General features: G+C 40.5%; 2 protein-coding genes and 1 pseudogene across 5 annotated transcripts in view; 1 reads left to right on the top strand and 2 right to left on the bottom strand.

Moving 5' to 3' along the window:
• Positions 1-1,707: 1,707 nt before the first annotated feature.
• On the bottom strand, positions 1,708-9,658 carry LOC129534573 (endogenous retrovirus group K member 6 Env polyprotein-like). Its single transcript, XM_055392101.2, has 2 exons — positions 9,582-9,658; positions 1,708-4,657 (listed from the first exon to the last, which is right to left on the bottom strand). The coding sequence occupies exon 2, from the start codon at positions 4,638-4,640 to the stop codon at positions 2,541-2,543; it is 2,100 nt and encodes a 699-aa protein (XP_055248076.1). The 5' UTR covers positions 4,641-4,657; positions 9,582-9,658; the 3' UTR covers positions 1,708-2,540.
• Positions 7,376-10,126, bottom strand: LOC129534462 (endogenous retrovirus group K member 8 Gag polyprotein-like; annotated as a pseudogene).
• Positions 10,127-21,620: 11,494 nt separating this feature from the next.
• The window catches only part of LOC109023127 (putative inactive beta-glucuronidase-like protein SMA3), a 63,677-nt gene continuing 62,184 nt past the window's right edge, over positions 21,621-23,113 (top strand). For 2 of the 4 annotated variants that reach the window (XM_063707687.1, XM_063707686.1), the window contains exons 1-2: positions 21,644-21,753; positions 21,850-21,915. In XM_063707687.1, coding sequence (XP_063563757.1) covers positions 21,897-21,915 — 19 coding nt within the window. In that variant the 5' untranslated portion in view covers positions 21,644-21,753; positions 21,850-21,896. Of the gene's footprint in view, positions 21,754-21,849; positions 21,916-23,113 lie in introns of all 4 variants that reach the window. The other 2 variants (XM_063707688.1, XM_055391594.2) reach the window with 2 other exon arrangements.

The following is a 23,113-nucleotide window of genomic DNA, read 5'->3' as shown; positions in this document are numbered from 1 at the left end:
GCAGGGATTACAACTGACCCTCAAACTAAAACACTTAACGTCTAGTTTCTCTTCTCTCTAGAGCAGCATTTCCTAAAGTGCTGTGCCTGGACCAGCAGGAGCAGAATCACCTGAGAATATGTTAGAAATGCAAATTCCCTGGCCCACCTGGACCTAACAATTAATAAACTCTGGGAATGAGATCCAGCAATCTGTGTTGTACAAGCCCTTCAGGTGTTCTGATGCATGCAGTTTGAGAACCACTGATCTAGAATCCAAAGGCTGAGGAGTAATAAGAGGGTGCAAGAAATACTGCATGGAAAAAAAAAATAAAAAATAAACACAGAAAAGAACAGCACTCACTGAAATGAATGAGAAGAAATGCTACAGACATTCAGGGTTTATTAAATGACTGCTGTGTTGCCAATAACAGCCACTACATGGCATTATAAGAAATAAGAGAAAGTGCTTAGCTAAAAGGTGTCCTTTATTCTTTTCAGATCAGAAAAGCTGAGAAACCATTGAACCAGAGTGTATAAAAATCTAAGATCTTTCATCCCATTTCTCTGAGACTTATAATCAAGAAATGCATTAGCAACTCTTGGCTAACACACAAATGCCTGTCCATATGAATTTTTATCTCCTTCAGAAGCCAGACCATAAAAAGGTCTGAGCACCTGAGTGTGGAAGAAGCTTGGAGAAGCTTTGAGAAGAAGAAACATCCTGAGACATCACAGAAAATAAGAGGAGATTGTCGAGAAAGAGCAGCTTACAATAGCAGTGCAGCTGGAAGGCTGAGGAGACGGGGTGAGGGCCAAGGGAATGAGGAAAGACTGCCAGGGTGGACGCTCGGAAGGCTGGGCCAGTAGCACCATCTGGGGTGGTGAGGTGAGCGATATGCCCTGTGCATTTGGGGTGTACCACAGCTGCCTCTGTGATTAAAAAGGGAACAAAAAAATAACCTTTTTATTAGTATTTTTTGAATTGGATACATTTACCATTATTTGCGGTAACATACAATTTGTCCAAATTTTCATTTAGTGAAATTAGTGCATCAAACCAGCTGGATTTTCCCATGCAAAGAGGACTTGGTGGGTTCAGGTGTTGGGCTCTTTGTAAGAATTATCTATTAATTAAGTGACTAAAAATAATTAGCCTTTCGGTTGGGTATCCTGTCAGGATTAGGGATAAATTCTTGGAGAAAACTGACTGTGAAAGGCACAGGCTTGGATTGAATGCATTTAAAATAGTCCCTGGGTCTTTCACTGGATAGTGAGATGCCTGCTTGGCTTGGAAAAATTCAGCCCACGAGATTTTCAAAATCACTCTATGAACAGGAAGACTGTTACTGACGCAGATCTTCGCCATCCTCTTGGAATTTAAAGCAACATTTTCAAGGTTTATTATTCGTATTGGTTTTAATAGGATTCTTTTATGAACCTTTTTAATGAGGAGTATTCAATTATTGCTTCCTGAAAACATTGCTATATCAGATTCCATGCTGTGAGGCCTCATTTGGTTAATGTGTATGTGATCTGAATGGAAAATAAAAGAACTGTTAAATTGCCATTTCTTTCCTTTACTGTATCAAGCTTTCTTTCTGCTGATGTTGGTGGTTGGTGGATTTATGCAAACACTCTGTAGGGGTGGGTTGCCCCTACACACCTGTGGGTCTTTCTCGTAAGGTGGAACGAGAGACTTAGGAAAGAAAAAGACACAGAGACAAAGTATAGAGAAAGAAATAAGGGGACCCGGGGGACCAGCATTCAGCATATGGAGGATCCCGCCAGCCTCTGAGTTCCCTTAGTATTTATTGATCATTCCTGGGTGCTTAAAGAAAAGGGGGTTGTGTCAGGGTCACAAGACAATAGTGGGGAGAGGGTCAGCAGACAAACACGTGAACAAAGGTCTTTGCATCATAGACAATGTAAAGGATTAAGTGCTGTGCTTTTAGATATGCATACACATAAACATCTCAATGCTTTATAAAGCAGTATTGCTGCCCGCAGGTCCCACCTCCAGCCCTAAGGCGGTTTTTCCCTATCTCAGTAGATGGAGCATACAATCGGGTTTTATACCGAGACATTCCATTGCCCAGGGACAGGCAGGAGACAGATGCCTTCCTCTTGTCTCAACTGCAAGAGGCATGCCTTCCTCTTATACTAATCCTCCTCAGCACAGACCCTTTACGGGTGTCGGGCTGGGGGACGGTCAGGTCTTTCCCTTCCCACGAGGCCATATTTCAGACTATCACATGGGGAGAAACCTTGGACAATACCTGGCTTTCCTAGGCAGAGGTCCCTGCGGCCTTCCGCAGTTTTTGTGTCCCTGGGTACTTGAGATTAGGGAGTGGTGATGACTCTTAAGGAGCATGCTGCCTTCAAGCATCTGTTTAACAAAGCAGATCTTGCACCACCCTTAATCCATTTAACTCTGAGTTGACACAGCATATGTTTCAGAGAGCAGGGGGTTGGGGGTAAGGTTATAGATTAACAGAATCTCAAGGCAGAGGAATTTTTCTTAGTACAGAACAAAATGGAGTCTCCTATGTCTACTTCTTTCTATACAGACACAGCAACAATCTGATCTCTCTTGCTTTTCCCCACATTTCCCCCTTTTCTTTTCGACAAAACCGCCATCGTCATCATGGCCCGTTCTCGATGGTCGCTGTCTCTTCGGAGCTGTTGGGTACACCTGCAGACTAACAACAGACAAAACAGGCACACAAGGATTAATATGAGATTTATAATCGTAGTACTTCCGATGGTCTTAACCCAAGTGACAGGGTTAAGATTTGCGAGGCCATCAGCAACTCCTGCAATTGCCTCAGTTCCTGGCACCAGATTTACATGGGCTTTTGATGCTTCGAAAATTTGTTCTTTCAATTTGGAAATGTCTAAAGTGAGATTATCTTCTCTTCCCTGTAGATGGCGTCTAACCATGTCCCAGTGATGCTCAGACTCATTATAAATTTGGGGTGTAATGCAAAAGTCTGACGTATTCCAGTCACACTGTAACTGGAAACGATGTTCTAAGCTCATGAGTCTGTCTCCCATCCAAATGACAGTTTGTCTAAGATCATTAATTTGATTTGCCAATTTTTGATCAATACTAGATTGCGAATTCCACAATCTTGTAGAATTTTTTTGCCAATCATTAACAAAGTTTACCGACTGAACAGAAGAGTGCAATGCAACTCCTGCTACAGCAGCCGTAGCTGTGACTGCAATTAATCCCATAATCACTGCAATTAAAGTAAAAATGAATCTTTTGGATCTATTTAAAACACCTTTTAATACTTCAGTCAAAATATGGACGGATGGCGAGGCCTCCCACGGTCGGTCCATGGACACAGGGATCCACACGCCCTCTCTTGCTCTCACCAGCAGAATACGGTGTTGCCAATTAAAAGTTGAATCAATGCAAGTAAACAATCTACAATTTTCACAGGTTATAGTCTGGGAGTCTGGTTTAATAACTATATTTCCTACAACTAGCATATAAGGGGGCTTTACGCAACTTTGTAAAGGAACTGTTAGACTGGAATTTAGGTCGATAGTATAAAATGGCTTACGATCTCTTGTTTCTAAAGTTTGATTTCCAGACCAAATTCTAATGTGGTGTGAGGCCACAGTAAGCCTCCATAATTCTGGATGTTCAGGACCAGAAACAGGACTTATTATTTTTGGTCTTGGGGTAGAGATTCCTTTTTCTCCCCATTCCCAAGGGTAGAAGGACTGTAATTTTTTATACTTATGTTTGTCTAAACTTTCTGTTAAGTCACTATCAACAGCTGGACTCACTTGTGTACTTGGGCACGACTGAGTTTGTCCTGAGCAATTGTGGTAGAATTGACCTCGAGGTGCCCAATCTATAATAGTTCCGAATTCATTGTTTTGTAATATCACCGCACTATTGGCCACACATTCTTCCCAAACTAAAACTTCTGTATTTTTTGATTCTTTGGGAATTTCCTTGGGGCAAGGTTTCCCTTTAGGTCTAAATTTTAATGATCTTTGATAAGAAAAGTCTTGTAAATAATTTGCCCGTGGCCTGAGTGACATCCCGCTTACCATGTGATAAGTGAATCTATTGATGGGACTGACAGTAGGTACTTCTACCAACCAAGTTTGGACTGCAGGCATTAAACATCCTGGTGCTCTCCCTAGGCAAATAGGAGGATAACGATATCCAATGGAAATATTTATCATCATCCCTTCTTCCTCAGGTTTGGCAGGGCAGCGATCATCTGTGGGGCCAGGTACCCATACACTATCATTAACATATACTTCTATAGGATTATCCATCCATGTGACTGCCCGAATTAAGGGCGGGAAAGGCACATAGGCCCAGTAGGTATAATTAGCTGCAGCTGCTCCTGCAGGCATAGGGAGACTTACCACCGTTGATACAATCATCAAGGCTGCAAGCAGCATACTCTCTGGGGTTTGTGTCACCTTTGTGTTCTCTAGATATTTTGTAGCTAACTGCGTCAGCTTCTTTAGTTGTGCCCAAGTCGGCGGCTCTGCCTTCTTGGTGGATGGCAAATTCATCTGTTCTTCTGACGTTACCATTTTGTTCATCTTGTGAGTCAACGGTGCTCGATTGCGGTGTCTCCGTCTCCGCGGAGGTGCTTTTCTTTGCATCTCCGATGGGTTCATTGTAGAACTTCAAATGTCTAGTGGGTATCCAAACAGGAAGCTGATTTTCTCCTGGTGAAACACAAGCAAAACCTCTCCCCCACGTTATCACCTTCCCTATTTCCCATGTCTTATTTTTATTATCTTTCCACCAAATTAGTTTTCCTTCATGTGGGCTGTTCTTTTTACCAGTAAGATGTTGTTCTGCAGAAGTAGTAGTCTGATTTCTATAAATGTTTAAAAAATTTAAAGTATAGAGTGCTAGATTAAGTTGCATCTGAGGAGTGGTACACTCCTTACTGTCTCCCCCTTCTTTTTGTTTAACTAATTGAGTTTTGAGTGTTCTATTAGTTCTTTCAACTATGGCCTGTCCTTGGGAATTATAGGGAATTCCTGTTGTATGTGAAATTTTCCACTGACTTAAGAACTTTTGGAAAGCTTTACTACAATATCCTGGTCCATTGTCAGTTTTGATTTTTTCTGGAACTCCCATTACAGCAAAACAAGACAATAAATGTTTTTTAACATGGGAAGTACTTTCTCCTGTTTGGCAAGTTGCCCATATGAAATGTGAATAAGTATCAACTGTTACATGAACATATGATAATCTTCCAAATGAAGGTACATGCGTGACATCCATTTGCCATAATGCATTAGGACGCAGACCTCTGGGATTAACTCCTGCCTCTTGAGTGGGCAGGTGTAAGACTTGACACTGGGTGCAATGTTGTACAATATCTTTTGCCTGTTTCCATGTGACATCAAATTTGTTTTTTAATCCTGCTGCATTTACATGAGTCAAAGCATGAAGTTCTTTTGCTTTTATGAATGCAGATGATACCAGTAAGTCAGCTTGTTCATTTGCTTTAGTCAAAGGCCCTGGTAAATTAGTGTGTGCTCGAATATGAGTAATATAAAATGGGAAATTTCTGTTTCTTACAGTTTGTTGTAATAAATTGAATAGCTGGTTTAACTGATCATCCATGCTATATTTAATTAGAGCTGTCTCAACATCCCTTGTAGCCTGTACTACATATGCAGAATCTGATATAATATTGATAGGTTGGTCAAAATCTTGTAACACTGTAATGACTGCAACCAACTCTGCTCTTTGAGCCGATTGATATGGAGTTTTGATTACTCGTTCTTTCGGCCCTGTATAAGCCGCTTTTCCATTGCTGGAACCATCAGTAAATACTGTTAGAGCATTTTCTAAAGGTTCATGTCTGGTAATTTTAGGTAGAATCCAAGTGGTCAATTTTAAGAACTGGAAGATTTTCGTTTTTGGGTAATGATTATCAATAATTCCCACAAAATTAGCAAGACCAATCTGCCATGCACCAGAATTGATAAAGGCTTGTCTAACTTGTTCCTTGGTTAAAGGGACAACTATTTTGTCTGGGTCATTTCCACATAATTTTATTATTCGTAATCTTGTCTGACCGATTAATGTAGCCATTTGATCCAAGTACAATGTAAAAGTCTTAACTGTACTGTGAGGAAGGAATGACCACTCCACAAGATCAGTATTTTGAATAATGATGCCTGTTGGAGAATGTGCAGTGGCAAAAATCAAAAGTTGGAGTGGAGCTAAAGGATCTATTCTATTTATTTGCGCTGACTGAATTTTTTCTTCCACTAATTTAATTTCTTTTGTTGCCTCTGGGGTTAACATTCTTTTACTATTTAAGTCTGAGTCTCCTCTTAAGATAGAGAACAAATTTGACATGGCATAAGTAGGAATGCCTAGAGTTGGCCGAATCCAATTAATATCTCCCAGCAATTTTTGAAAATCATTTAGTGTTTTTAATGTGTCTTTTCTTATTTCTATTTTTTGTGGCTTAATTTTTCTATTTTCTATCTGCATCCCTAAATAATGAAAAGGAGTAGAGGTTTGGATCTTATCAGATGCTATTGCCAGTCCTGCGTTGGCAACCTCTGCTTGCAGAAATGTATAACAGTCAATTAATTTATCTTTTGTTTCTGCAGCACATAAAATATCATCAATATAATGAATAATATAACAGTCTGAAAACTTGTCTCTAACTGGTTGAAGAGCTCGACCTACAAAATTCTGACAAATAGTTGGACTATTAAGCATTCTCTGAGGTAGCACTTTCCACTGAAACCTGGTGGCTGGTTCTTTATTATTTATGGCTGGTATAGTAAAGGCAAATTTTTCGCAATCCTGCTCCGCCAGAGGGATGGTAAAAAAGCAATCCTTTAGATCGATTATAATTAAAGGCCAGTCTTTTGGGATCATGGCCGGAGAGGGCAACCCAGGTTGGAGAGGACCCATGGGTTGAATTACAGCATTTACGGCCCTTAAGTCAGTTAACATACGCCATTTGCCTGATTTCTTCTGAATTACAAACACAGGAGAATTCCAAGGCGAGAATGAAGGCTCAATATGACCCTTTTCTAACTGTTCATTTGCTAATAAATGTAAAGCCTCCAGTTTTTGTTTTGGTAGCGGCCACTGATTTAAAGCAATGATAGAGACATCTGCTCCAGTGTCTACCAACCCTTCAAACTGTTTTCCTTGAATAATGGCCTTACACACAGGTCTGTTCTCTGAGACCTGACTTGCCCAATATGCAGCTTTTTCTGTCGGATCAGTGCTTCCAAACCCTCCTATTCTTTTTATTTCACTATTTCCACCCTTAATATATGGCAGGAGTAATAATTGAGCAATCCTGTCTCCTGGACTGGCACTCCAAGGAATTGAAGAGCTAATAACCAATTGAATTTCACCTTTAGTCTGAATCAACCACACCAGTATGAATTTGAACTCCTTTTAGATTTAGACTTGATCTTCCTAAGATTAGTCCTACAGTCCCCTCAGGCAGGGGGCCATATACCCCTGTGGGGATTTTTTGTGGGGGCTCCCCTGGAAGCAGAGAGACTGCTTGTAGAGTACATAAATCTACTGCTGCACTGCCGCTTGTGGCGGGGGACAATTGTTGTATTGTGGTAACTGGCTTATTCCCTGAAACACTTGGGACAGTGGGGGTTGTTGTCCCTGAAAACCCTGAGGAACAAATGGCTGAATTGGGAATGCCCCAGTTTGTTGTGGGGCCTGAGGCTGGCCCCTTTGCTCATTTCCCGACAATGGTTGCCCATTTTTATTAAATTTAGAACGACATTGACTAGCCCAATGTTTTCCTTTTTTACATCTTGGACATAAGTCAGGTGGCTCTCTACCTGTTGGAGTTGCTTGAATAGTTATATTCTGTTTATTTAAGACTGGGCAATTCTTTTTTAAGTGACCAATTTGGCCACAATTATAACATTTTCCTCCAAATGTTCTAACTTGTCCTCCTAAAACAACTCCTGTTATTGCTTGAGCCATAAGCATAGCTTTATGCATAGCTCCTCCGATTCCATCACAGGCTTTTACATATTCTGAGATTACATCTGATCCTGCAGGAACCTTTCCTTTTAATGGCTTAATGGCTGATTGACACTCAGGATTGGCGTTTTCATATGCCATCAACTCCACTATGACCTTACGGGCTTTTTCATTGGCAATTGACTTTTGAGCAACATCTTGGAGCCTTGCCACAAAATCAGGGTAGGGCTCTTTTGAACCTTGTCTTACTGTATTAAATGAGGGGCAGGCGCTTCCTGGGTCTTGGATTTTTTCCCAGGCTCTAAGGCAGATAGCTCTAACTTGCTCAATGGCCTCATTTTGCATTAATGCTTGTTGACTAATAGTACTCCAATTTTGACCTGTTCCTAATAGTTGATCTGCATCTATGTTAACTGGAGGATTGGCAGCCCTATTTCTTCGGACCTGTTCTTGTACCCCATCAATCCACCAAGTCTTAAATTGTAAAAATTGAGAGGGTGAGAGAGACGATTTTGCCAGAATCTCCCAATCATAAGGAATGAGTCTATGTCCATGAGCAATGGAATCTAATAATGTCCTCATATAAGGGGAGTTGGGTCCATACTGTTTTACTCCCTCTTTCATATCTTTTAGCATTTTTATCGAAAAAGACTTGTATCTGGCCTCAACTGTGAGAGGCTCTCCCTCTTGGGCTCCTTCTCCAGGTGGCATCGGTTCTAACGTTACTGGGAATTGCCACGCCTCAGTATCTCCTTCCTTTCTTGATTTATCAATAATTTCATGTAATTCACTACCCTGTCTACTAGGTGGTGCCGTAGGATCAAGTCTCCTAGTGGGAAGCTGAGGGTACGGCACCCTGCCCTGTGGTGCTGGGGGCATTCCTGGATATCCATACTGACTTTCTGGGGGTGGCCGATACTGAAGTTCAGCCGGCGGCCAGTATTGATAAGCTACTGGCGGTTGGGTCTTATTTTCTTTAACCTGCGTTTGAGGTTGTAATCTTACAGGCACCTGACCTGCTGGAAGAGGACTTGGCCCTCGTGGTTTAGACTCTGATGGCCCCACTAATTCTGGACCTTTTCCTTCTAATTTTAACGTTTTAGGATATATCACCTCCTGTAATTGATTATAGTCAACATTTTGCATTGACTGAGCCATTACCGGCTCTGCTACATATTCGCAATGTAAACCTTCCCTTTCTTTCTGGGATTTTTTCCTTGTCTTTTCATTACAATCTATTAAACAGCTTCCAGGGGCGTCAGAAACTGAAACGCTATCTTCTTCTGTTTGAAATGGTTCTAAAGCTGCTTTAATAATGGCCCAATCATTCCATACTGTAAGTGGAATGATATTACCTTTCCTACATGCTTGTTTTAGTTCCTTACCAATTCTTTTCCAGTCTTTTAGATCTAAAGTTCCTTGTTCTGGAAACCATGGGCAAAATTGTTCTATTATTTGAAATAGCTTGATTAGATTTTTTGTAGATACTTTAACTCCCCCTCTTTTTAAAAGAATTTTAATAAAGCTGAGATAAGAGGCATATTTACTTTTAATTTTACTTTTAGTTTGCCCCATTATCACCCTAGCTTCTTCCGAGCGCACAAGCTTACCGTACGGCTGACTGTAGATGTACTCGGGATCTCTCGTCGACTTATCCTCAATGACCACGCTCGAGCGTACCTTCACCCTAGAGAAAAGCCTCCACGTTGGGCACCAGATGTAGGGGTGGGTTGCCCCTACACACCTGTGGGTCTTTCTCGTAAGGTGGAACGAGAGACTTAGGAAAGAAAAAGACACAGAGACAAAGTATAGAGAAAGAAATAAGGGGACCCGGGGGACCAGCATTCAGCATATGGAGGATCCCGCCAGCCTCTGAGTTCCCTTAGTATTTATTGATCATTCCTGGGTGCTTAAAGAAAAGGGGGTTGTGTCAGGGTCACAAGACAATAGTGGGGAGAGGGTCAGCAGACAAACACGTGAACAAAGGTCTTTGCATCATAGACAATGTAAAGGATTAAGTGCTGTGCTTTTAGATATGCATACACATAAACATCTCAATGCTTTATAAAGCAGTATTGCTGCCCGCAGGTCCCACCTCCAGCCCTAAGGCGGTTTTTCCCTATCTCAGTAGATGGAGCATACAATCGGGTTTTATACCGAGACATTCCATTGCCCAGGGACAGGCAGGAAACAGATGCCTTCCTCTTGTCTCAACTGCAAGAGGCATGCCTTCCTCTTATACTAATCCTCCTCAGCACAGACCCTTTACGGGTGTCGGGCTGGGGGACGGTCAGGTCTTTCCCTTCCCACGAGGCCATATTTCAGACTATCACATGGGGAGAAACCTTGGACAATACCTGGCTTTCCTAGGCAGAGGTCCCTGCGGCCTTCCGCAGTTTTTGTGTCCCTGGGTACTTGAGATTAGGGAGTGGTGATGACTCTTAAGGAGCATGCTGCCTTCAAGCATCTGTTTAACAAAGCAGATCTTGCACCACCCTTAATCCATTTAACTCTGAGTTGACACAGCACATGTTTCAGAGAGCAGGGGGTTGGGGGTAAGGTTATAGATTAACAGAATCTCAAGGCAGAGGAATTTTTCTTAGTACAGAACAAAATGGAGTCTCCTATGTCTACTTCTTTCTATACAGACACAGCAACAATCTGATCTCTCTTGCTTTTCCCCACAACACTCCATCTTTCTAGTTTGGGAAAGCCACTGGATTTAAAAAGAAAATATACTTAAATGTAAAAATCCATATAATGTGATGTTTATCAGATAAGGCCTTTTTCAGACTAAAACCTTCTCTCTTTCTTTTAACAAATCAGAAAGGATTGGGCAGAAGTTTTCTAAGCCCGCGGGATGATTAATTAGAGAGGCTGCCACAGGCAAAGCTCAAAAATGTGAAAACAAATGTGCACATTTAATATGTAAAGCTCAATCTGGAGTTTAAAACTGGATGCAGCAACTTGAAGTATGTGCCTCAAGGCATGGCTCAAATACTCCGCTGAAGAATCCAACTCATAACCCTGAAGAAAGAAACTCGAATTGTTAATCCACTTTTAATCACCAATCAGGAGAATCTTTGCGAATAGTTGATAAAACAGACCAGCATGTGACTTGAGTTGAAAGTGTTACATGCCTTTTATGCATCTTTAATTACAGCTATGAAAGCTCTCATGAGCTCATGTACTAGTATATAATATTTCATTTTTAGGAATGATGACTAGGAATGTTCAAAACAGAATTAGGAGGTTCTAGAATAAGGCCATCCTTGGCATAACAGTTGGAGCAGGGAGAACACATTTATCCTGACAAAATCAAAACTAGTCATCCACCCTGATATGCAATGCATAATAATCAAACTTTGAACTTTTATGTAGATGGAAGCATATTAACCCCTTATCACCCAAATATGTGCTACTTGCTACCAAACAACTTCCTATGTAACGTAAAGTGCACTCACAGAAATTCATTAACTTCCACGGAGGACTTTGGTGTTTCAGTCTTATATATGCTAGCACCATCCTGTGAGAGAATGACATAACAAAAATTAAAGAACAAATAATACTTTCTTTGAACAAAGACTATACAGGAATTATATCTGCAGTAGGTATATTGACGTAAGTAAACTATTTCAAGTTCTGAAATGGCAAAGCACCATGCATCAGCCATAAAGAAGTAGTTTGTGGGGAGTGAGAAGAGGGTTCAGGCATTAAATTTCTTGTAGGAATTAATTAATTAAGTGACCAAAGATAGTTGGGTATCCTGTCAACATTAGGGATAAGTTCTTAGAGAAAACTGACTGTCAAAGGCACAGGCTTGGATTATATGCATTTTAAATCATCACTGGGTCTTTCATTTGGTAGTGAGGTGCCTGCTTGGCTTAGAAAAGTTCAGCTCACAAGATTGAGGTAGCCAGATATGTGCCACCCCCATCCCTATTCCTCACTTCCACTCACCTGCCCCATCCCCATTCTTTTCTTTTTTTTTTTTTTTTTTTTTTGAGATGGAGTTTCACTCTTGTTGCCCAGGCTGAAGTGCAATGGCATGGTCTCGGCTCATGCAAGCTCCGTCTCTCGGGTTCAAGTGATTCTCTTGCCTCAGCCTCCCAAGTAGCTGTACAGGTGCCCACAAACATGCCCAGCTAACTTTTGTATGTTTAGTAGAGACGGGGTTTCACCATGTTGGCCAGGCTGGTCTCAAACTCCTGACCTCAGGTGATCCGCCATCTTGGTCTCCCAAAGTGCTGGGATTACAGGTGTGAGCCACTGCACCCAGCCCATCCCCATTCTTTGATCCTAACAGTTGTCGTCTTCTCAATCGAAGGTAAAGTGCTATACCAATTCAACCACAAGGTGTCTCCTAGCCTCACTACCTCCTTCCAACTAGGGTGCCACCCTCCTTCTGTATAGAATTTCTGGCTCTAATGTAATATAAATGGCAAGTACTATTGGGTTTTTTGCTATTATTATTGTTATTATGGTTATTATTGTAATTGTCCCCTGATGGGGTTGAAGAATCTCAATACTTCCCGTTGTAGTTCTCTCCCTCCTACTGAGCTGGAGATTACAACCTCATTATACCAACTTTTTATTAATCACCAAAGGGATTCTTTTGTATGGGGATATTTTTATTAAAATATATTTTATAACAGCCTGATGATTTGGTTAATATGATTATCCTACTTAAATTGAAGGAGAGGGATCTGAGGCCAAGAGATGCCATGTACTCTCCTACCGTTAAAACCAAGTTAGAATTTATATGCCCTGAGTTTCTTGCTAGTAGTCAAGACAGCTATAAAATAAAAAAAAACACTGCCAGCCAAAAAATACTTATTCTGGAGTAAGGCAAATTTATATCAATAAACTTCCCTTATTAGTTTCCCAGAACATTGCACCTTAGCACTCATTCTTCAGCTACTAGGCAATTCTATTGCCATTGAAAAGCCTCAGCAGGAAGGGAAATGCTCCATCATCAAGAATGTGGCCCAGTTTAACCAGCCTTTATTGAACACACACCAGTAAAAAGGTACCAAGCCCATGGATGTGCAATTTTTTCAAAGATGAACAAAGCTTATCTCTGCTCTTAAAAACTTTCCAAGATGGCCTCATGTTTTCATTTTTCCCAATATTGGAGCAAGTCCCTCAAATTACTCACCCAGTCTGTTAACACCTGGTACAAGCACCCTTTCAGGTAAATAGGCTAAGGGATTCCTATGATCCACCCATCAGCCTCTGGGACACTGATCTTTATCATATTCAAATCCCTGAGCTCATCCTTTATTTTTCCCACTTGGTCTAGTGACAATAGGAGCAACCAGTCAATCTCATTATACTCGTTAGTTTGCCAAAAATGTTAGAAAGTCTCATATAAACAATCATTCAGATCTTTACTTCCTATAAGTGGTTCAGAGTATCAAATGGTGCTATTTTGTATATCACTATCACCAGAGTACAACATGTACTATCAATGCTCTCTTTACTGCTGGAAATAGAGTTATGAGAATCTCTAAATCTAATTACATTACAGAGCCAATTCCAAAACCCCAGAACCAATTCAGAAAGCTCATTCTTGAGATTCTGTTCCTGTAGACTCCATACCAAAATGTGTATTAGGGTTCTCCAGAGAACAGAACCACTAGTGTGTGTGTGTGTGTGTGTGTGTGTGTGTGTGTGTGTGTGTGTGTGTGTGTGTATGCGCACGCATGTGTGTGGGGAGAGAGAGAGATTTATTATAAAGAATTGGCTCATGCAATATGAGGGCTGACAAGTCCTAAGATCTGCAAGCTAGGAAAGTCAGCAGGCTCAAAGAGAGCTGATGGTATAGCTCCAGTCCAAGTCTGAAGGCCCAAGAAGAAAGAGAGCTGATGGTGTAAGTTTCAGTCTCAGTCCAAGTCCAAAGGCAGGAGGAGACTGATGTCCCAGCTAAAAGGGAGTCAAGCAGAGAGAGTGAATTCTTCCTTACTCAGCCTTCTGTTTTTATTCAATCTTCAACTGATCGGATGAGGCCTGGGGACATTGTGCAGGGCAATAGTCTATACTCAGTTTACTAATTCAAATGTTAATCTTATCCAGAAATACTCTCACAAACACACACAGAAAAAATGTTTAACCAAATATCTGGGCACCCTGTGACACAAAATCAACCATTACAAAAGATTCATCCACACTAGTTTATAGTTTACCAATTCTATCATCTCTGTGTTCTATTCTCTGAAGAGCAGCTGAGCATAAATTCCCCCAAATGTTAATATTACAAAAAAAAAGTTTTAGATTGAAACGAAATCAAATCAAGCAATAGTTTTGGATGCCAAATATGCAAGATGCATACTAGGCACCAACAGTTCTTCCGTGCTGATGCGATTATATAAAAATCATAAATATAGGCTTTCTGCTCCTCCCATTCTATAGACAGTCACATCTTGTGCAGTGCCAGCCATGTCCCTGAGACATGAAGGTTGAAGTGAAGGCCAGAGTAAACGGATTTGGCCTTACTGGGTGCCTGATCACTAGTACAGTTTTAACTCTAGCAAAGTGGTTATTGTCACCATCAATGACCTCTTCATTGACCTCAATTACATGGTCCACATGTTCCAGTATGATTCCACCCATGGCAAGTTCCACGCACCATCAAGGCTGAGAATGGGAAGCTTGTCATCAATGGCAATCTCATTACCATCTTCCAGGAGCAAGATCCCATCCAAATCAAATAGGGGGATGCCAGTGCTGATTATCTTGTGGAATCCACCAGCATCATCACTACCTTGGAAAAGACTAGGGCTCACTTAAAGGGGTCATGATTTCTCCCCCTTCTGCTGATGCCCCCATGTTTGTGATGGTTGTAAATCATGAGAAAAACAAAAACAACTTCACAATCATCAGCAATGCTTCCTGTTCTACCAACTGCTTAGCACCCCCAACCAAGGTCATCCATGACAACTTTGGCATCATGGAGGGATTCATGACCACAGTCCATGCCATCACTGCCATCCAGAAGACGAAGATAACCCCTCTGGGAAACTGGGATGACAGCTATGGAACTCTACAGAACATCACCCCTGCAATTAACTAGTGTTACCAAGGCAAAGTCATCCCCACACTGAACGAGAACCTCACTGGCATGGCCTTCTGTGTCCCCACTGCCAACATGTTGGTTGTGGACCTGACCTGCCATATAAAGAAACCTGCCAAATATGGTAACACCAACAAGGTAATGAAGGAGGCAAGGAAGGGCCCCTCAAGAGCATCGTGGGGCTACACTGAGCACCAAGTTGTCTCCTCCAACTTTAACAGTGACATCGACCCTTCCACTTTCAACGTTGGGGCTGGCATTGTCCTCAGCGATCACTCTGTCAAGCTCATATTCTGATATGACAATGAATTTGGCTACAGCAACAGGGTGGTAGACTTTATGGTACACATGGCCTCCAAGGAGTAAGAGCCCCCTAGACCATCGGCCCCAGTGAGAACACAACAAGAAAACAGAGGCCCTCAGCTGCAGCAAGTCCCTGCCACACTGTCCTAGACCATCAGCCCCAGTGAGAAAACAACAGGAAAAGAGGTCCTCAGGGGCTAGCAAGTCCCTGCCACATTCTGTCCCTGACATGCTGAGACTCTCCCTTCAACACAGTTTCCACACCAGACCCCCTGAAGAATGGGAGAAGCCTAGGGAGCCCCACCTTGTCATGTACCATCAATAAAGTCCCCTGTACTCAACAAAAGAAAAAAATCATAAACATAATGGCATTTTACCTTCAGCCTGATGTTTTACATCCTTTCTGTTTAACTACATATCTACTCAAATAACACACTGAGGTAGCATAAATATATGCCCCTTCCAGGAAGTCTGTACATCGAGTTTTACTCCAGATGCATTTTCTTATGACTGGATTCTCTTTCTCACTGTTCTATAAACTCTTTGAGTTCCTCACTCAATTTTAATCACTTTTAGATAGGTATTCAATATGCTAAACAGAGATGGGCAAACACTAAATGCAAAATTAAATAAATAAGTAGCTTTATTACTTTTATGTATATTAAGTGTGTAGAGATATTATTAGTTTTTTACTTCATGTTTCATGTCATGAAGAGAATGTGTCATCCATGAGCTTAGGCTTCAAACAGCTTTCTTGTTTCTGTTGTTGCTTTTGGAGCCCTGTCAATGTCATGAGCAATGTTAGCCCCACAAAGTGAATTACAACAGAGCAGATACCAGTAGTCTCAGTACAGACTGACTTCCACTAACCTATTGTTATTGAGTTCTCAGATATATAAGCATAGATCAGCCAGATTTGGCTCAATCATGAGAAATAATAAATAATTATTGTTTTAATCTGCTAAGTTTTGATGTGGTTTTTACTCAACAATAGCTGATTGATGGAGTATGTCTTATTGATTCCCCCCATATGTACACTTCTTCCAAAAGTTATTGTAGGGAGTCATTACATACTGAAATTACAGAACTACATTTATGTATTATCATGTTTACTATGGCTAACCAACCTATAAATTATAGGTAAACTTAATGCATTCTAAATTATTCTTATTAACAAGATGTATTATACTATACTATATATTATCAAGTTATTAGATACGTCTAATTGCATGTTGCATAGAAAGATTTTTTTCATACTTTATGTTCATCTCCGCTTGACTTCTTTGTAGTTAAGTTTTTTTCTGTCTGGAAGCTTATTTTTTTGTCTTTAACTTCCTTAACATTAACATCGATAATGTAGAGGCAGTTTTGTTTGTTTTATTTTAATCCATTGTCTTTTCATCATTTTTATTTAATCATTAAAAATTATTGACTATTATTTCTTTAAGTTTTAATTCTGAGACTAGCAAAACATGGGATGTGTCAACACTACTTCTCTATGTCTTCTGACTTTACTATGATAGTATCAATCATTATACTTTCTCAATACTTTCTAGATGGTTTTTCCAACTGGACATTCCAGTTCATTATTCACCTCCCCTTCCATGTTCTCTCTACCTTCATATTGTTATTTTTTTCATGTTACCATATTCACTGATATCAGTGAAGGATGATTTGCTCTTAATTAAGATTTTGCTGAACAAACATGCAGTGAAGGGAGATGCAGTCAGGGACATCTTTTCCAAGCCACCTCTGAGCCCGAAGCTTATACAATTAAAAAATATATGGAGAATAAATACACATATTTGACCTTTATGAATTTATTGCACACGAATGGTCATGAGAAAACTTTGCTAATGTCGCATCCGGGTCTTTGGAAAGCACCAGTGCAAATGACGAATATACTAGCCTAAACTTTGGTAAGTTGATGTCTCTGAATAGAACTTGAGGCTTCTATTTTTCCTCTATGACTGACTCTAAGCATGTCATGCCCGAAAGTTTACTTACAGTTTTGTTCTGAATGCTGAGTAAGGCCCTGCTTTCATCCCACTTCTGTATCTCTAGGCAGCACATTAGTATTCCATTCTGAATTGATGAGAAATTGAATCCATGGGGTGCTTTGCAGACAGCATGTAGCCGAAGAAAACAATAGTTTTCTTTCCTTGGTTTCCCTTTGCCAATAAGGATTATTTCCTTGCTGAAACAATGTTGCTAATGATGTTGTTCTGTGTAGCCTATGTATTTTGGAGTAGAAAAATAATGTAAGACCCCCTGGGGTGAAATTTTCCTGCACTGAGGTCAATAAATAAATAAATAAACCTGACAAACATACATTAGTGTACAAACACTAATGCTTTACTGAAACTGAAAAGAGTCTCTCCAAAGACTTTAAAGATGCTGATATTTAACAGATAACAAAACTATTTGTTAAAATTTCAGAAGAGGCCGTAAGAGTGATCTATTTTCTGATTAATTAAGCCTATCTAAAATATAAAATCCAGATTGAAACAAGAAATCCAGGGTTACCATATTCAAAATGAAATTTTGCTCTGGCTTAACACTCTTAACATCATATAGAGTATAAAATTATCTTATCTGTTTTTACTTACAAGCATTTGCTCGCACATATTGATATACATATCTGGGGAAATTACACCACCAAAACCTTCCACATATAGAGTAACTACTTTTATAATGAAATGATAAATTATATAGTATTTCCATTTTAATTACAGAAAAGTTTCTGGGGATGTGTTGCCATGGCTAGAAATGCAACATCATCTAAGGCATAAAACTATAATCATTTCACATCTTCTCTGGGTCACCATAAGATTTTCTGTATATTATTGAATCTTTGTGCAGACAACTATCTTGGTGCAAATTAAACCCCGGGGATAAGTAGAAGGGACACTAACATCACTCACCTGAATGATGCAAAGCACCGGTGACATTGTGGACAGTATTTAGGTAAGGATGTTTTTTTCCATCCTTGTTTTTATAAATGAAAACATTTCCATCTTTCCGTCTTTGTGAATTGATACATATTGATTGTACATATTTATGGGGTTCATGTGATGTTTCGACACATGCATACAATGGATAATGGCCAAATCACGGTAATTAGGATATCCACTACCTCCAACATTTATTTCGTGTGTATGTGTTGGGGACATTTTAAGTCTTTTCTTCTGAATATTTTGAAATAGGCAATAAATTATTGCTAAGTATAATCACTCTTGTGTGCTATTGAACACTAGAACTTATCGCTTCTATATAACTCTACACGTGCACCCATTAACCAATATCTATCTTCATCCTGCCTCCTTCCCAGCCTCTGTTAACCATCATTCTACTCTCTACCTTCCTGAGATCAGACTTTTTAGCTCCCACAAATGAGTGAGAATATGCAATATTTGTCTTTCTATGCTTGGCTTGTTTCACTTAACATAAGGACCTATTGTTTCATTCATGTTTCTGCAAATAACATGATTTGATTCTTTTTATGGCTCTGTAGTATTCCTTTGGGTATATATACCATATTTTCTTTATCCATTTATTTGTTAATGAACACTTATGAGCCACAATTTTTTTAATGTGTGATTTAGATGACTTGCATCAAAACTACTTGGAGTGTTTACTTTTACAAAACCATATTGAGTCTTGATATAGACACGGTAAATCAGAATATCTGAATGTAAGATTTACAAGTTAACTTTTAAACATTTTTTAGTATTTTATATGTGTATATACGTGTGTGTGTGTATGTATATATATATAATGTGTATATATATATATATATATATATAGAAGGGAAAACTATGAACCCTAGAATATGAGTCCTTGAATATGAGTCACTAATGTATGTATGTGTGTACATATGTATATATACCGTTTCTATAATTAAATATTTGTCTTTGAGAATTATGTAAATATAAATGTGTGCAAGCAGGTTTGGTTCACTATTTTCTTACTAAAAAGTCATAAAAATACCCATTCATTTTTATTATAAAAGGTATTAATATCTCAAAGAAGACTGTATGTCAGGATATCAAAGCTGACTCTTAATTTTTCTTTTATTCTTAAATTTTTGGACTTTGGGAGACAAATAAAATTTCTGTGTTCTAGAGTTGTAAAAATGAGGAACACTTCTAATTCCACCTACTCAGGTGGCTGAGGCATGAGAATTACTTGAATCCTGGAGGCAAACGTTGCAGTGAGGCTAGATTACACCACTAAACTCCACCATAGGCAACAGAGCAATACTGTCTCAAAAAAAAAAAAAATGAGGAAGGTCAGTTTAGAATCTAAATCAGACAGGTCTCTGTAGATAGGGATAGAAAGGACAGGTATATACTACCAAAGTTCCAGGATGATAATATGGTATTTTCTTGGAGGATACTAGAAACTTGATAATAGTGGAGAAATGCTAAGAACAGAGTTTTGCTCAGAAGGACTCATATTCAAGGGTTCATAATTTTCCCTTCATTTTTTCCTCTTTTGTCCTTATAGGACATTTCTAGAAAGATATACATATATAGATGTGGATAGATAATTTTCCTGTTTGTCATTCTACTTTCTTTTAATAATTCTTAACTGTTCAAAATGTTTTAGATTTCTCTGTTTCCTTATTATTTAAACTCAAGCGATGGAGTGGCAGAAAAAAACAACTGTTCCATTATGTACTTCAGTACACTCTTGTACTGCAGTGTGTGCAGGCATGGGGCAATACACTTTCCAGGGGATTTATAAGACAGTATAAAATAAATAGCAACCAAACCAAATTAGCAGTGTTTGGAGGCAAAAATGGAAACATACAACATAAATAGATTGCTGTTGAATGAATGACTAGCAGGATAGTTGAGACAAAGCCCCCTTTCACATAATTCTAACAACGTTACAATGTTACTGGAGGAATTCAACCCCATGTTTAGGAAGAGGTTAATATTTGATAAATTGCCTACATATCTCTCCATCTCTCTATGAAAATATTTTATTTTACTTGAGATGATAATATAAACAATTATTTTCAGGAGTTACAAAATATATTAATTGTATAATTTTTTTGGTAGTAACTTAAGGTGAAACTTTCTCAACAGGGGAAAAGTAGCTGTCATAGGAGCCTAAATAGTGGAGTAGGCTTCTGCTGCCATAAGCCACCAAGATTTATAAAGAGAAGAAATAGTCATGGCATCTGTTTGCTCAACTAACAACATTAAATTTCTATGTGCAATATTGGTAATGATGCATCTAAACCTTATGTAGTAAATAATTTATGAATCTTTTAGGGTGTCAGAGTTTTTTGGCTTTAGTCTAGGTAGAAAGGTCATAGAGTAAGTATACGTTTAATGAATATTTGTATTTGCGATGGCTCACGCTTGTGATCCCAGCACTTTGGGAGGCCGAGATGAGTGAATCAGGAGGTCAGGAGTTTGAGACCAGCCTGGTCAATATGGTTAAACCCTGTCTCTACTAAAAATACAAAAAATTACCTGGGTGTGGTGGTGCGTGTCTGCAGTGCCAGCTACTTGGGAGGCTGAGGCAGAAGAATCTCTTGAACCTGGGAGGCAGAGGTTGCAGTGAGCCGAGATCACGCCATTGCACTCCAGCCTGGGCAACAGAGTGATACTCCGCCTCAAAAAAAAAAAAAAAAAAAAAAAAAAAGCAAAGGGTGTCGCCTGTAATCCCAGCACTTTGGGAGGCCGAGGCAGGCGGATCACTTGAGGCCAGGAGTTCGAAACCAGCCTGGCCAACATGGCAAAACCTCGTGTCTACTAAAAATACAAAAAATTAGCTGCGCGTGGTGGTGGACGCCTGTAATCCCAGCTACTTGGGAGGCCGAGACAGAAGAATCGCTTGAACCCGGGAGGCGGAGGTTGCAGTGAGCCGAGATCACGGCGTTGCACTCCAGCCTGGGCGACAGAGACTCCGTTTCAAAACAAAAACAAAAAAACAAAACAAAACAAAAAACCAAAAATTAACCGGCGGGCACCTGTAATCTCAGCTACTCGGGAGGCTGACGAAGGAGAATCGCTTGATCCCGGGAGGCGGAGGTTGCAGTGAGCTGAGATTACGCCACTGTACTGCAGCCTGGGCGACAGAGGCTCTGGTTTAAAAAAAAAAAAAAAGGGAAAGGATGTTACAGAAACTCCAGATACTACTCCCCTCCAGTGGTCTGAGTTGCGCGGCGCTTTCCCGCCTGTCCGGTAGGGGGCGCGGCGCAGAAAGCCGCAGTCCCTCTGCGGAAGGCGCCGCTCTTGGCTTCGGCGGCGCCGCTGTAGCTTGGAGGCGGTACTTCCTCCAGCATTTGCCGCGAGTTATTGGCAAGTTCCCCTGCAGTTGTTTGGGCTGTCGCTGTGGCTGGTTTTGCGGTGTGCGGCCAGCCGTGGAGCGCTCTGGGCCCAGCGAAGGTGGGTTTCATGAAGCGAGTCCGGGCGGGGTGGGCCGTGTCGGGGGAGCTGGGGCGCCGCACTAACTAGGCCGCCTCTCTTTTCCTCTTGCTCCAGTGACAGGCTCAGACGCATCGGGACCGGACCCGCAGCTTGCGGTCACCATGGGCTTCACGGGGTTCGGTGAGTGACTGCCCCAGGCAGAGACCCTCTTCCTTTTGCAGAGGTTTGAAGAGCCGCAGAGTGGGAGGGGAGATCGAGCTGTCAACTCGGAATTACTGTAGCTCGGGTGCATACCTTGCAGTTTGTCGATATTCTTCTCCCATTTGTCTTCTATTCTGCGTATCCGTTGGAACCAACTCAGGTGACAGTTATGAGAGTCCTGGAGAGAGAGGAAGAGAAAGGATGTTTCTAATTTTAAGTCACCAATAATGCTAAAAGGAACATTTTTGTAAATAACAGCATTTGTACGAGGATTTTTAAAAATATGTAATTCTGTAGGGTAGATTTCTAAAAGAGAGCCTAGTTTATTCAGAAGTATAAATACTTAAAAAGCTGAAAAATTGGGTATGTGCCTTTTAAAGCTTCTTGATGCTTACTGCCGTAATACCCATCAAAAAACTTGTTTCAGGTTATACCAAAGTTAACAGAATTTAAGAATGCCATTTTGACCATATCCGTACCAACACAGAGTAGGTATTATTACTTAAAAAGAAAATTATTTTAAAAATGAAGACAAAACTTTAGTAGACTGATACATGAGAAATGATTTCTCTTTATTTTGCATTTTAAAATTATAAATGCTGTTCATCCAAACATTGGGATTCTAACTTCCCTGAACCTTTTCTCAAGGTCTTCTTGTTCTCTTTTGACCAGAGTGTATTAATTCTATGATAGTAATTAAACAGTAGACTTACACGTATTGGCCTTGGGTCGTGTTCACACATACTAGTTCTGTAGTTTTTCTATTCATTCTTTTTTTATTTTGGAGACGGAGTCTCGCTCAGTCGCCCAGGCTGGAGTGCAGTGGCAAGATCTCGGCTCACTGCGAGCTCTGCCTCCCGGATTCACGCCATTTTCCCGCCTCAGCCTCCCGAGTAGCTGGGACTACAGGGGCCCGCCACCTCGCCTGGCTAATTTTTTTTGTATTTTTAGTAGAGACGGGGTTTCACCGTGTTAGCCAGGATGATCTCAATCTCCTGACCTCGTGATCCGCCCGTCTCGGCCTCCGAAAGTGCTGGGATTACAGGCGTGAGCCACCGCGCCCAGCCTTTTCTATTTTTTTATTTTTTGAGATGAAGTCTCGCTCTGTCACCCAGGCTGGAGTGTACTAGTGCGATCTTGGCTCACTGCAGCCTCCTCCTCCCAGGCTTAAGCCATC

Source organism: Gorilla gorilla, chromosome 5, assembly GCF_029281585.2.
Source record: "Gorilla gorilla gorilla isolate KB3781 chromosome 5, NHGRI_mGorGor1-v2.1_pri, whole genome shotgun sequence".
In the NCBI taxonomy this organism is placed as follows: Eukaryota; Metazoa; Chordata; class Mammalia; order Primates; family Hominidae; genus Gorilla; species Gorilla gorilla.
The sequence above is the reverse complement of the archived record's forward strand: the minus strand, read 5'-3'. Positions and strand labels throughout refer to the sequence as shown.